At 44.1% G+C, this 14,565-nt stretch overlaps 1 protein-coding gene across 4 annotated transcripts in view; it reads right to left on the bottom strand.

The window, feature by feature from the left end:
• The window catches only part of SHANK2 (SH3 and multiple ankyrin repeat domains 2), a 712,956-nt gene that overhangs the window by 628,170 nt on the left and 70,221 nt on the right, over positions 1–14,565 (bottom strand). For all 4 annotated transcript variants that reach the window (XM_027856171.1, XM_027856170.1, XM_027856172.1 and 1 more), the window contains exon 3: positions 2,813–3,049. In XM_027856171.1, the coding sequence (XP_027711972.1) occupies positions 2,813–3,016 (204 nt within the window). In that variant the 5' untranslated portion in view covers positions 3,017–3,049. The remainder of the gene's footprint in view (positions 1–2,812; positions 3,050–14,565) is intronic.

Genomic DNA, 14,565 nt, shown 5'->3' with positions numbered 1-14,565 from the left:
AGAGCACTGGGCTTAGAATCAGGAAGAATCATTTCCTTCATGAGTTTCAGCTTCAGACATTTATTAGCTATATGACCCTGGGCAAGTCACTTAACTCTGTTTGCCTCAGTTCCTCATCTGTAAAATGGGCTGGAGAAGGAAATGGCAAATCACTCCAGTGTCTTTACCAAGAAAACTCCAAATTGGACATGACTGAAACAACTCCACAAAACAATATAGTGTAGAAAAACATGTTCTACGTGGAGTCAGGGAATCTGGATTAACATCCTAGCTCTGCTACTTAGTTGGGAAAGTTATTTTTCTCTGGCCTCAGTGTCCTCATTTATAAAATGGGGGGGGCTGCAGAAGGGGTAACTTCTAAGCTTTCCATCTCTAAAACTATGATCTATGTGCTCAACATCCACTATGCTCCAGGTACCATCCAAGGTTCTGGGAATAAAAAGACACAAGCAAAGCAGTTGCCTCTTACATTCTACTGAAGAAATAGAACCTCCCCACAGCTGAGAAAACCCAAAGTATATAGAGTACAAAGTGACTTTGAGAGGTAAAGAGGGCTAACAAATGAGGAAGGAAAAACCAGGAAAGTCCTCATAGAAGAGGTAGCACCTGAACTGGGCTTTGAAGGAAACAAGGCATTGCCTCTCCAAGGTTCCTTTCAACTCTAAATCCGATTATCCCCAGGAATCTCTTGACTGTGCAGAAGAATAGTCCCCTTTCCCGGGGAGAGACAAGGTAGACCCACCCAGCTCTGACATATGCTAGGTGTGGGACCTGGGACCTATAAGTGCATTTCCCAGGGTCTCGGTTTCCTCATCCATACGATGAGAGTGTTGAAGTTGGTGGTTTCCAAGGTCCCTGGTGCTGATCTATGATCCAGTGATCTTACGATCTTCTCTCTATTCACTCCCAGAGTAAATTTAACCAAATCTTTGATAATCAAAACAAAGTTTCCATTTATCTGAAGATACGAACATTACCCCTCTACCTGGCCAGGGGGCAGGGGAGAGGGATCCCACATCTTCTAGTAAAATGTATTACCACTGGGAAGAGCCACCCATTGAGCTGATCTGTCACTTACTTTATACAAAGAAAGCATCACATGGGGTCCCTAGCCCCACACAAGTACATCACTCACAGAGAGAGTTTATGTACCCCCAAACAAGTTCTGCTAAACCTGAGAACTGGGACACTTTCTACATGATCCTGACATCTCACCTCCCAAAATAATGCAGTCTCATTTTCTCTTTTTCTAAATTCTTACTATTTTTACATAATGTCAGAGCCAAAAGGGACTTTGGAAGCCATTTAATTAGACCTTCCTGTGGATAAGAATTTCTACCACATAGAGACAAGGGGACACCCAGCATAATAGTATTGACCAAGGAGGCACTGAGCTGCTGCTACTATTAGTATACTCCTTCTCCTTCTCCTCCTATTGCTGTTTCTATCACTACTACTGCTGCTATACTCTTGCTGCCGCTGCCGCTACTATTGCTGCGACTGCTGAATAGAATAGTAATAGCACAGAATAAAGTACTACATTAATTGGTTTCTCTCTGGCTGGTCTAGTGATTCCTGGTGAACTCCGAAACCCTTCAGGGGGTTCATGAGGTTGAAACTATTTTTATAATAATAAAAACATTTTAATTTTAATTTCTAATATAATAAATGCCAATAAATAAACCTACATAAAGACAATCTCTTTGGAGGCACTTAATTATTTTCAAGAGTGTAAAGGGATGCAGAGACCAAAAAGTTTAAGAACTGCTGCTGTAAGGGATGGAGGAATTCAGAAAAGGAAAAGCAGAGTATGGGCCATGGGGATCACAGAAGTTTGAATCGAAGAATAATAGCTAACATTTATATAGGGCTTGCTATGTGCTGGACACTGTGCTAAATGCTTTACAATCATTATTTCAGTTGACCCCCACAACAGCCCTGCAAGGTGAGTGATATTATTATCCCCATTTTACAGATGAGGAAACTGAGACAGTTGGCATCTAATCAACTCGCCCAGGGTCACATAGCTGGTAAATGTCTGAGACCAGATTTGAACTCAAGTCTTTCTGAGTCCAGGTCCAGGGCTCTATCTGCTGTGCTATCGGAGCTGGAAGTGACCTTAGAGAAATACAGTCTAGCTTGCACCCCAGCAAGAATGCCCTCCGTGCCATCCCCTCAAATGATCATGCAGTTTTTGCTTGTAGACCTGAAACGAGGGGCAGCTATGACCTCCTGAGGCAGCCCCTATCTGGGAAGACTCCAGTTACTGGGAAATTTTCCAACAGACTGAGCCTTGGGTACTCCTACCCTTTGTCCCTAGTCCTGCCCTCAAGAGCCATGCAGACCAAATCATAGGCAGCTACTGGTAGTAGAAAGCATGCTGAATTTGGAGACCAAGGATCTGGATTCAGATCCAGCTCAGCCTCTTCTTCCTGGAACCTTGAACCAGCCACTTAACCTGGGTCTCCTCGTAAAGTGCCAGGGCTGGGTGAGAGGACCTCCCAGCTGTAAGTCTATGCTCCTCTACGCTCTAAGACACAGTCCTGAGGGCATCTGCTGGAGCTCGACCTCAGAGAAGGAGAAGCCTTTCTAGTGGCAGATAAAAGGGGAATTCACATAAGCAGGTGCCGTGCCCAAGAGGACAGTAAAGGCAGCGACTGGGCGGGGCCAGAGGATGTGTGTCGGACACACAGACACTCTTCATTTGTCAAGACCAGCTTAAAATGGCCAAGAGATCCCTCTGTATAAAGCCAAGTCCTTGAGGCCACAAAACCCACACCTGGAGTTTCCGGATTCCTTCCCCAAACCTTACCGTCTGCTGTAAATCCTGAATGATGATGCGAATGACCAGAGTGTTGCCCTGACTCTCTTCCAGCTTGACGGATGGTTTCTCAGACGTCGCCCGGATGGTGTCATAGATGGTTTCTTCTTTGGAGCTATCCGACTCAGATTCCATCGAGTAATCGGAAAAGCTCTGTGCCATCTCATCTTCACTGGATGTGGGACTTCGAGGCATGGCTGCCAGGCTGGCTCTGACTTCTCCCTGCGTCTTAGTAAAGCAAAAGGGACAAAAGAGAGGCAAAATTTAAAAACCTTGGGAAAGCAGGAAATGCCATGGTCACCAATTCAGAGATGTCTTTTTCACTTCTTCTTTACTCTTTTCAAACTTGTGTTTGCCTTTCCTTCTCTTACTGCCTTTTCCCCCATCCCTCAAATGTTAGATGGCCATGGTGCAGAGGATGGAGGTAGTCTGAACATTTCTATAAAAGTCAAAACTTAGTCCAACCAAACAGGAAAGTGTCCGACAATAAAGAAACCAAGGTCCAGGGCCAGCTGACTGTGGGAATGGGCCAGTAGTGCTCCCAATCCAGGTCTGCTTTCGGCAAGCATTTTAACACCAATAAATTTTAACACCAATAAATTAACACCAATAAATTTAACACCAATAAATTATATATTCAATATAATTCAACAAACATTGAGGGTCTCCTAGGTGCAAGATGCCATGCTAGGTGATAAGGATACAAAGAAATGAAGGAAACAGACCCAACTCTCAAGAAACTCACATTCTGAGGGATTGAGCAAATGCAACAGATACACAAGAAAGAAAGAGCAGTTTCAATAATAAAAACTAACATTTCTGCATCTCTTTAAGGTTTGCAAAGTGCTTCACATATGTCGTCTCATTCGATCCTCATAATACTGTGAGTTAGGTTCTATTATTATCCCAATTTTACAGCTGAGGAAACTGAGGCAGAGGTTAAGTGACCAGACCAGGGTCACACAGTAAGCGTCTGAGGCAAAAACTCAACTCAGGTCTTTCCTGACTCTAAATCCCACACTATATCTACTGTGCCACCTGGTTTGCACATGAAAGAGAGGGAGGGAGATGGAGAGGAGAAGAAAAGGGGGAACGGGAAGAGAGAGAGAAAAAAATAATACTTAACACTAGGCTGCGTTAATAATGGGAATAGTGTCTAAATGAATTTATAGATTTGGTGTTCTACCAATCAGACTAGCAAGGGGATATTTTATAGAGCTAGGCAAAATAAGAGTCAAATTCATTTAGAGGAATGAAATATCTAGGATCTCAAAAAAATAACTACGGAAAAGACTAGAAATGACACAAAAATAGCTCTTCAGAGCTCAAATTACACTCTAAAGCAGTAATTACCAAAATCAGTTGGTAATGGCTAAAAAAATAGAAAAGGAAATCAATTGAACAGACTAGACAAGAAAGCATTTTAAAGATTGACTCAATGCTCCAATGACTCCCAGAACATTACTGACTTGGGGCAAGATATGCTGAGGAAACAGGAAAGCAGTGTGGCAGAAATCAAGTTAAGAGCACCAGCTTACACCATATACCACAGTAAGCTCCAAACGGGCGTGGCCTTAATATTAAAGGCCGTACCACTGAAAAATGTTTAGAAGAGAAGCAGATCTCATAGCTTTTCTAGCAATGGCTAAGAGGAAAAATTTAATCAAGCCAGGAATAAAGGCAGTCAGAAAACACAAAAACAGCTCATTTGATGATGTAAAATTAAAAAGTAGTGGGGATCTGGGCTATAGGGAGAGTGAGTGCAGTCTTGTAAGCCGTAAGTTTAAAATGCCTATGGAACATTCAATTGGAAATGCCAGGAGGCAGTTGGTTATACAGAACTGGGCTCAGGAGACTAGGGCTGTATGTATATCTATCTATCTGGGAGCATCAGCACAGAGATAATTAAATCTACAGGAGGTAACAAGTTCACCAAGTGACAACAGAGACAAAGAGAAGAGAGCCCAGGAAATAGTTCTCAGTGTGCCTACACGGATAGGACATGATACAGGTGCGCATCATCAAAGGAGAATGAGAGGGAGTGGCTTAACAGGTAGGAAGAGAAACGAGAGAGAACAGTGTCATAAAAACACAGAGAGAATTTTGAGGGAAACCAAGCACACGGTTACTACATCAGTCTAGGCTAGAGGTACGAGAATCTAATTTTGACCAATTGTACTATGGAAAGAGAGACGTGACAGACGCCAGACTCAGAAAGAAGAGGACAAGAAATTTTGTCTACTTGAATTTAAGAGGTAAAGGATAGTAAGGAACTGAGAATTACTGAAGCCATCCTCTGCAAACCTGGGTGACAGAGGACAGTAGTGCCCTCAAGACATGTAGGGAGCATAGAAGGAAGGGTGGGTTTACGGAGAAAGACAAATTTGGTATTGCCCACGTGGCTACTTTGCTGGACCTTACCGTCTCCAGAAACTCATTACTCTGCAAGATGAAATCACCTCTGAAACCCCCAACTTATCAGACCATTTTTCATCCCAGCTGCAGGACTTCACCATGTCCCAGGTGCTGGGTAACCTCACCCACCCCTGCTTTTAGCTTCTTTTTAGCCCTTTTCTCCCCTATTCAATAGTGAGCTTCTTGAGGTCAGAGACTATCCTATGCCTTTCTTTGAATTTCCAGCATTTAGCAAAGTGCCTGGCAGACAGAGGGTACTTAACAAATGTTCATTGATTGATTATGAGTCTGAGATGCCTATGGGAGAGACAGGTGAAGATTCCAAGCAAGCAACTGGAGATGGAGGACTGTAGAATGTGTGTTTCATTTTATCCCAGCAGATTTGCCTTCTGATTTCTGTTTGATTCCAGATAATATTGCAACCAACTTCCCCTCCTTGGGGCATTTATGGAGATAAGGAAGGGGCAGGAAGCTTTTGTAAAAAGAGAGTTATCCTTAGAAAAAACGGTCGAGCTCTTTCCCCAGCTCCCCTCTTTGTCTCCTACAAGAATCATTGCAGATAAATCACTCCACCTCCATTGCGCTCTGGAGCAAATGAAGAGATTGGACTAGGTGATCTCTAAGTCATGCAACCTTGGAAAGCAGCAAAACCAATGGAATTCTGTCCGCTCCCACTACTCTGTAATCACCACACAGAAAACCGAGAGCTGATGATTGCTTTTCATCTATCAGTTATACCCAATACCAGGAAAAGACGATGATCCGAGTCATCTAGGCCAACCATTTCATTTGATGGATCAGGACAAGGAAGGCTGGAGTAGAAGGCACCTGGCTAAAGGTCACACACAGAACCACTTAACTCCCTTGGGCAAGTCACATACTAAAAACTCCTCTAACCCAAAGGTCCCAAAGACACCACAGTAGAAGCAGGGGGTGCGGGGTGGGGGAAGCATGGCAGGGTTTCTTGGTTGCCTGGGTGTCATTGGGTGAACCACTCTTCTGATTTTTCTTTGGGGGGAGTAAGGAAGAAGCCGATGAGAACCAGATGGAACCATTCTCACAGGAGATAGGGAGAACCATCTTTTTCTAGGTCCTTTACCTCAGAGCCATGGGTGACCCCTCTGGCCAGCAGAGTCAAACGACGGAGGATTAAAGCACCATAGATTGAGAGGTGGAGGGGACCTCAGAAGACAACTAGTCCAAATCCTACATCTTGCAGATGAGGAGACTAAGGCCCATGAAAGGTAAGTGACTTGTTTAAGGTCACGTAGGTGTTAGGGACAGGATTTGAACCAGGTCACTTGGTTGTAGCGCTGGTAGTCCTTTTCTCGGCCAGTCACATCAAAACAGATGGAGCAGAGACACCAGTTGGGAATAGGAGAAAGCGTGACAGACTTAGGTGAGCTGGAGCTGAAAGGCTTTGGGTCAACTCAAATGACTTCTTGTTTAAAACCACCATAATGGAAACCATAAAAAACAAAGTGCCTGACACTTTCCAATTGCCTCACTTAGGTATTTCATGAGTGGCTGACTACAAATCAACGAGGGGCCCTCCTGAGGAGCTCAGAAATACCGCAGTGATGATATACAGCACGCGTTGAAGTAAGAGCTGCTCAGGAAGCCTGAGCCAATCTACCGGCAATGACGAAAAGGGCCACTTAGCGTCTGGCACACTCACCAAGCAGCCTCAGGGCAATGGAACTAAATTCAAAAATCCTTCTTTTTGGTCTGACCCACCAAAGAAAAAAGAGGTGCAATGACATCCTTACCCTGCCCCCCCCAAAAAAACCCCAACAGCAAATTGTGAAAAGAAGGGTGAACTTGACCAAAATCACCACTGCATGGGTCTGCGTCCTCTCCCGTGTTCCAGTCTCTGTGCTTATTAAACGTTACTGTTACTTTCAAACAGCCAGAGTCAATGCCTAGGTCACTGCTCTCACTCCACATCACTTGGCCTATGTTTACCTGTTTTATTCAATTCACAGGATCACTGATTTTGAGCTGGCGAAGCCCTCAGAAGCCATGTAATCTGACCCCAGCAGTTTTACAGGTAAGGAAAGGGAGGCCCAGAGCACCTAGCCTGTAAGTGGCAGAGCGAGGATTCCCACCCGTGGCATGGGGACAACCACAGATTGAGAGCTGCAAGGGTCCCTTCAGGTCACCTCACCCAACTCTCTCATTTGACAGATGAGGAAACTGGGACCAAGAGAGGTGACAAGCAATGACTTGCCCAAGGTGACCAACATAGGATTTCAGTACAGGTCCCTCAACTGCAGATCTGAGCTCACTCCATGGTGACTCTACCTCTAAATTTTTTACATGTATCCTGTCTATGGCATAATAATAATTAAGGTCTCGTGGCACAGTAGAAAGCGAGAAGTGTTCCAGACTTGGAGTCTAGAAGACCTATGTCTAAATCCTTCCTCTGAAACTTACAAGCCGTGTGATTCTGGGCAAATCACTCCAACTCTCGGAACCTTAAGCAAATTTTTAAGACTACACGTTGGGGTTAGGTTGCTATCAGCATTGGTGGAGGGAAACTCCACACCAGGCACTTCCATACTGATAAAGTCCCACCTCTGATGTGCTGATGCAATAATACTGAAGTACAAGACCCAAAACTGCCTCCAATTTTTGCTATTACAAATACAGCCACTCACATATCTGTGCACAGAGAGGGTCATTCTGTCTGCTGGCATTTGTGGACGTAATGTTATTAGCAGGATCCCTGGGTGACCAGACATCACTGTGTAACTTGAGGACCGAAAGGGATAAACATATAAAGTGCTTTACACACCTGAAAGAACTATATAATACCACTTCTTCTTACTATTATAACTCTTGTGACATCCACCGTGGTCATGTAACATCAATGTCTATCTCTGCTACTTTTGTAAAAAAAAATTAATTTTATCACTTTTCGCTATTTTTTCTAATTAAAAGTATACAAGCTACTGCCTCAAACTTTTTCTTGGTATTTCCAAATTATTAGTTATATCAGAGAACTTTTCATATTCTTAGTAACATTTTCCATTTCTTCCTTCAAAGATAATCTAGTCCTATACTTTGCCATCTTAACCACTGGGGAATGAGGATTCCTCTTGCAATTTCCAATCAGTCTTCTAAGAAATCTGGAAGTCATATTTTTTAATCAAGTATTTACCACAAAGATTTTTCCCTCAATATGTTTCTATCATTTTATCTTGGATACAATGTATTTTTCTAGGCAACGTCTAATTATGAAATCAAATTAATTCATTTTATACTAATGCATTTTCCCATTTCTCATTCCATAATTAAAATTTGTTCTGCTTTCCATAACTGAAATGAATATATTACTTCCTTTACATTAAAATTTTATTTTATGTTCATATTTAGATGGAGGGAGGGGGTTGGCACACTTCCCTATAGATTCAGAGCATGCAAACTCAGGGCCCCCAATCCTACCCAAGCCTCAGACCACCCGGTACAGATGCACTTTAGGAAGGGAATCAATAAGCCAGAGCGTGTTCAGAGGAAGGCGGCCAGGAGCGTGAAAGGCCTCGAGATCAGCCCGTGGGTAGACCCGCTAAAGGGGTCAGTGTAGAGAAGAGAAGCCTTCTTAAATATGGACACCTGGTCAAGTGGGGCTGCCACATGGACTAGGGGGAAGACATAATTAAAATGGATAATCAGGGAAACGGCATTTTGCTAAAAAATAAAATAAAATAAAATACCATAGACATTGGAGTAATAACAAAAATGTTTACAGCAAGTTTCTCTAATAAAAGCCTCGTTTTTCAAAAATATGCTGAGTAAATAGAGTCAAACTTATAAAAATAAGAGCCACTCTCCAACTGATAAATGGTCAAAGGACATAAACAGGCAGTTTTTCAGAAGTAATCTAAGCTATCTATAGACATATGGGGGAAAAAATGCTCTAAATCTCCATTGATTAGAGAAAAACATATTAAAATAACTCTAAGAAACCACCTCACATCTATCAAAAATGACAAATGCTGGAAGGCATGAGGGAAAACAGGTACACTAATGAACTGTTGGTGGAGTAGTGACCTAATCCACCCTTTCTGAAGAACAATTTGGAACTATGCCCAAAGGGCTATAAAATTTTTCACATTCTTTGACTTAGCAATACCACTACAAGGTCTGTACCCCACAGAAATCAAAGAAAAAAGGACCTATTTGTACAAAAATATTTGGAGTAGCTCTTTTTATGGTGGCAAAAAAATTGGAAATCAAGGTGATATCCATCAACTGGGAATGGCTGAACAAGTAGTGGCATCTGATTGTGATGAAATACTATTGTGCTGTGAGAAACGATGAAGGGGGGTGGTTTCAGGGGGAAAAAAACATGGCAAGACCTATATGAATCGATGCAAAGTGAAGTGAGAAGAACTGGGAGATCATTGTGCACAGTAACAATAATATTGTAAAGATGATTCACTATGAAAGACTTGGCTACTCTGAACAATACAATGGTCCAAGACAATTCCAAAGGATTCACTATGAAAAAGTGCTATTTACCTCCAGAAAAAATCCTGATGACCTCTGAGTGCAAATTGAAGTATAATTTTCTCACTTTTTCTGCTTTTTTTGTAATATGACTAATGTGGAAATATGTTTTGCATGATTTCACAAGTATATGTGATATCCCATTGCTTGCCTTCTCAGTGGGTGGGGAGGGGACAAGAGAATTTTGAACTCAAAATGTAAAAGTAAGGAGTTCCCCCTAAATAAATAAATAAATTGATGCGCGCGCGCGCACACACACACACAAATATATGTATATATTTTAAAACATGATTATTGAACCATGGGAGCTGATGAGATCATTACATGAGAAAGCCTATAGGGAGAAGAGGGCCCAGAACAGAGCTCTGTGGGACACCCATGGTTAGTGAATGTGATATGGATAAAGATCTAGCAAAACAGTCATAAGGCACACTTAGTTGGGTAAGGTGAGATTCAGGAAGGAGCACCATGAGAATAACATAGAGAGGAAAGATTACCAAGGAGGAGAAGGTGATCAGCTGTGTCAAAGGTTACACAGAGGTCCAACGGATGAGGAGAAAAGGCTATTAGATCTGGCTATTAAGAGATCATCAGTAACTCTGGAAAGGATTTTCAGTTCAATGAAAGCCAGAAGCCAGATTGCAGAGGGTGTAGAGTGAGAGGAGAGGAAGTGGAGGGACCTGGTACAGACGGCTTTATAAGAAAATTTAGCCAAGAAAAGTGGTGAATTAAAGGATGGTAGCTGGTGGAGATGGTCAGACCAAGAGACACGGGCACTTGCATAGGCATGAGGCAAGCAACCAGCAGAAAGCGAGAAAACGCAGATTTGGGAGGAAATGAGAGTGACGGTTAGGGCTATCTTCTGGAGAGATGGGAGCAGACGGGATCTGGGCGTACTCACCTTGGCAGAGTGAACGGCCACCTGGTCATCCAAGACGGAGTGAAGGGGGAGCTAGCGGGAGAAGCCATCTGAGGGAAGTGAGTGAAGAAGAGAGAGTTCTGGCCAAAAGGCTTCATTGGTCCTTAGCTGAGGGGAGCAGGGAAGAAAGTGCCAAAAGGTGTTTGTGGAGGGATGAAAACGTTGGGAGCCAGTTGCTAAGCAGAGTTGGGGAGTGAATCTGTTAGGGAGGTGATAAGCAGCATTCACTGATGTAGTGGGCTCAGTCTGCGCAGTTTCCTGATTTCCTCTAGCTCCATCCACCAGCATGCAAACAGAAGTCAAAGCGATAGATGGCAGGAAGAATCCAAGGCTGGGGTTTGGAAAGGCACGATGGAACAACACGATAAAAGGGAAAGGGTTGGAGGGTAGCGGACGCTGTAACATTGAACTTGTTCACAGAAGGGCTGAGACGGGGAAGTGAGCAGAGCACAGCCAGAGCAGGGGTGATGGCCTGGCTCCACCTGAGGCCTGGAGGCATCAGAAGGCCATGCTGAAGGAAACACGGAGCTCTGAGATTCAGTGATAAATCAAATGAACCATCCACTTTTCAATGTCTTCTACGTGTAGGGAAGGGAAACACTCATACCCCACTGGATTCAAGTTGGTTCAAGGATCCCTGCAGCTTAGCACTGATCTCTCCTGGCCTGCCCAGGGCATCATCTCTCTGAGCTCCAATTTTTGGGTGTCCATTTATGCCCTCTCTACTCTGGGATGTTGGCGTGAGGATCTCCTGGGAGAAGTCAGCACGTACGTTTACCTCTTCTGTAAGGAAGTCCAGAGGGGCACCGGGGATCGGCTAGGAAGGACAATAACCACAGGAGGGCTCAGATGTGAATAATTCAGGAGCTGAAACAGGAGCCAAAACCCATCCACGAGCACTTACGGAACAGCTTTTCTCTGTCAGAACCAAACGGCACGGTGGGGAGCACGAGAGAGGAGTGTCCACCCGGACTCAGAAGTGTTTATAAAAGACTCAGAAATTGAGGTGGGAAGGGGGGAACAGAAGGCAACTCAGAGCCAGGCCCAAGTTTTTAACTACGCTCATTCATCAGCATCCCAAGGGACATCTACTAAAGTAGCAGATAACCCATCTCAGTGGGAATGATCTTCAACTCAACAATCCTATATTAAGTTCCTAAGTCCCAGGCATGACACTGAGCTCTAGGAATACAAAGACAAAAGCAAAATGGTCCCTGCCCTCAAAGGAGCTCACATTCCACTGGACAGAGCTCCCTCCTGAGACAGGGTCCAGCCCAGGGGTGAGGAACATGTGGCCTTCCAGGTCCTCAGGTGCTGGCTTTTGAGTGAGCTCAAGCTTACAGGACAAATGCTTTTATGAAGGGTATTTGGTCTGTGAAGTTTGGATTCAGTCAAAGGGCCACCCTTGAGGACCCAGAGGCCACATGTGGCCTCAAGGCCGCAGGTTCTCCACCCCTGGTCCAGCCTTTCCTCACCATCTTACCAACCCCTCATGTATCACAAACCCGGAGGAATGCCCCGGTGGCACCGAGCACCACCAGGACCTGACCTGGAGCCCTTCCCAAGTCCCTGAACAGCCCTTCAGCCTCAGGTCCCCAACGAGCAAGAAACTGTCAACTGTTGCTTCTGTTCATCCTTTATTTTTGAAGGGGACCAATGACATCGTGGAGCAATGTCTTGACTTGCAAGTGAATTGGGGTTGAAGCGAGGCAGGGCTGTGCAAAGTCACCCTCGCTCTCTCTTCCAGTCACTGAAATCCAGCGGCAAGACAAAAGTCAGGGTGACTGGTGACGGTCCAAGATGCAGCGGGTGACCTTGGAGTCCTGGATGTCTGACCAAGGTCCAAGCGTTCCACAGCACCTGCTTCAGCCACCTTTGTGGCCACTGGAACAAACTGTCCTCATTCACCCATTCCACTAGGGAAGCCTTCACATGCTTGGGGTAAACATCCCTCTAACTCACTAATGGGTTAGATGTCTGATTTAGCCTGTCTGCCCAGATGGGCTAAACCATGCTGAGGGTAACCGACAGGCAACTCTAAATTCAGCCGGGCTCCAATTATTAAGAAATGCTCCTGACCTCAAATCTAAGTGAGGGCCATCACTGTTCTAGCTTGTTAATCTGTGTCTGAGTCCTGGGTCCAGAATTTCAAAGTAAGAATTAACTGTACACCAGTCCATTAGTTTGAGAGCTTAAAAGTCAGGCTGAGTCATGTCTATACCTAAGCCAGCATTTTGGAATGCGTGTCTTCTCCCCCTAGTATTATTTCTAAGGAGGAAAAAATGATTATAGAGGTCTATGAATTCAAAACATCTGTTTGGAAATAGCACCTTGGGGCAGTTCTGAAGATAGGGAAGGGCTGGTACTTTAGTCTCTTCCTGTATCCTGTGGCTACAAAGAGGCTGGCTCCAGATAACAGAAAACCCCCTGACTCAGCTGCTTCCCTAGGCACCATTCTGGATGGCTGCAATTTAAATTTACCAAAAAATGGAAACATTTTCTTTTTGCTCAATCTGCAATGGCAAATAAAACCATTCTGATTACAACACAAAGGAATGCAAACAATCAAAGAGTTACAAGTTCTCTCAACTAGAAGGCACTTCCAGACCCTCTAGTATCCAAGCACCGCTCTGGAATTGAAAGGGACCCTGAGGAGGGGTGGAACCAAGGTGGCAGAGAAAAAGCAGGGCCTCGCCTGAGCTCTCCCAAACTCCTCTCCAAATAACTTTAAACGATGCCTCAAAATGAATCCTGGAATGGCAGAAGCCACAAGAGGAAAGGGTCAAACAATTTTCTAGGTCCAAAACTGAGAAGGTTGGCAAGAAAGGTCTGTTGCACCACAGTAAGAGCAGAGCACAGTTCAGTGCAGGCTGCACCAGCAGAGACCCGACCCCAGCAAACCAGCAGCAGGCCTTTGGAGCAGCGGTAGCAGTGGCTTCCAGAGCCCTCAGTCCTGGGATGGACAACCGGTTAGAAGAAAATTACAGGGGTCCCTTTGCTGGCACTGGGTACAGGACGATGGTGCATTGCCCATACCCAGGTCAAGGTTGCAGTTCTGGGTCACATTCTAAGACTGAGGAAGAGCACTAGCACACCCCAGCTTGTGGCTCCAGGAGAATAGGTACCCTAGTCGCAGTTCCAGGGTGGAAAAGAGGGTTTGTGGTCACTCACAGACCAGAGCACAGGCCAGGATAATAGTTAACATACCTCTCCTTACATCATACCACTTTGGAAGAACTGAAAACTTGCAGACCGCCCAGAACTAGTTCTAAGAGCAGCAGGAAGAGAGGCCTGAAGCTGGGACAGTGCCCCCTCCAGCTCAGGAGCAGAGCCCAACTTAAAAACAGAGCTAAAAGTAAAGAAATAGGCAGGAAAAACGAATAAACAGCAAACAAAGAACCTGACCACAGAGAGCTACTATGGCGACAGGGAAGATAAAAACACAAACTCAGAAGAAGGTAACGACGTCAAAACTTGCTACATCCAAAGCTTCAAAGAAGTATATAAATTTGTCTCAGGCCCAAAAAGAATTCCTGGAAGAGCTCAAAAATATTTTATAAATAAAGTAAGAGAGACAGAGTAAATATTGGGAATAGAAATGAGAGTGATGCAGAAAATCATAAAAAAAGAGTCAATAGCTTGGTAAAGGAGGCACCAAAAATATTGAAGAAAATAACACCTTAAAAAACAGAATAGGTCAAATTAGAAGAGGTACAAGAATCCACTGGAGACAAGAACTTGTTGAGAAACAAAATTGGCCAAACGGAAAAAAAAGGTACAAAAATTCACTGAAGAAAAAAATTCCTTAAAAAGTAGAATTAGGCAAGTGGAACCTAATAACTTTATGAGACATCAAGAAACAATAAAACAAAATCAAAAGAATAAAAAATAGGAAAAA

This window comes from Vombatus ursinus, unplaced genomic scaffold (genome assembly GCF_900497805.2).
Source record: "Vombatus ursinus unplaced genomic scaffold, bare-nosed wombat genome assembly UNPS02011369.1, whole genome shotgun sequence".
Taxonomy (NCBI): domain Eukaryota; kingdom Metazoa; phylum Chordata; class Mammalia; order Diprotodontia; family Vombatidae; genus Vombatus; species Vombatus ursinus.
This window is presented reverse-complemented; position numbering and strand designations above follow the sequence as displayed.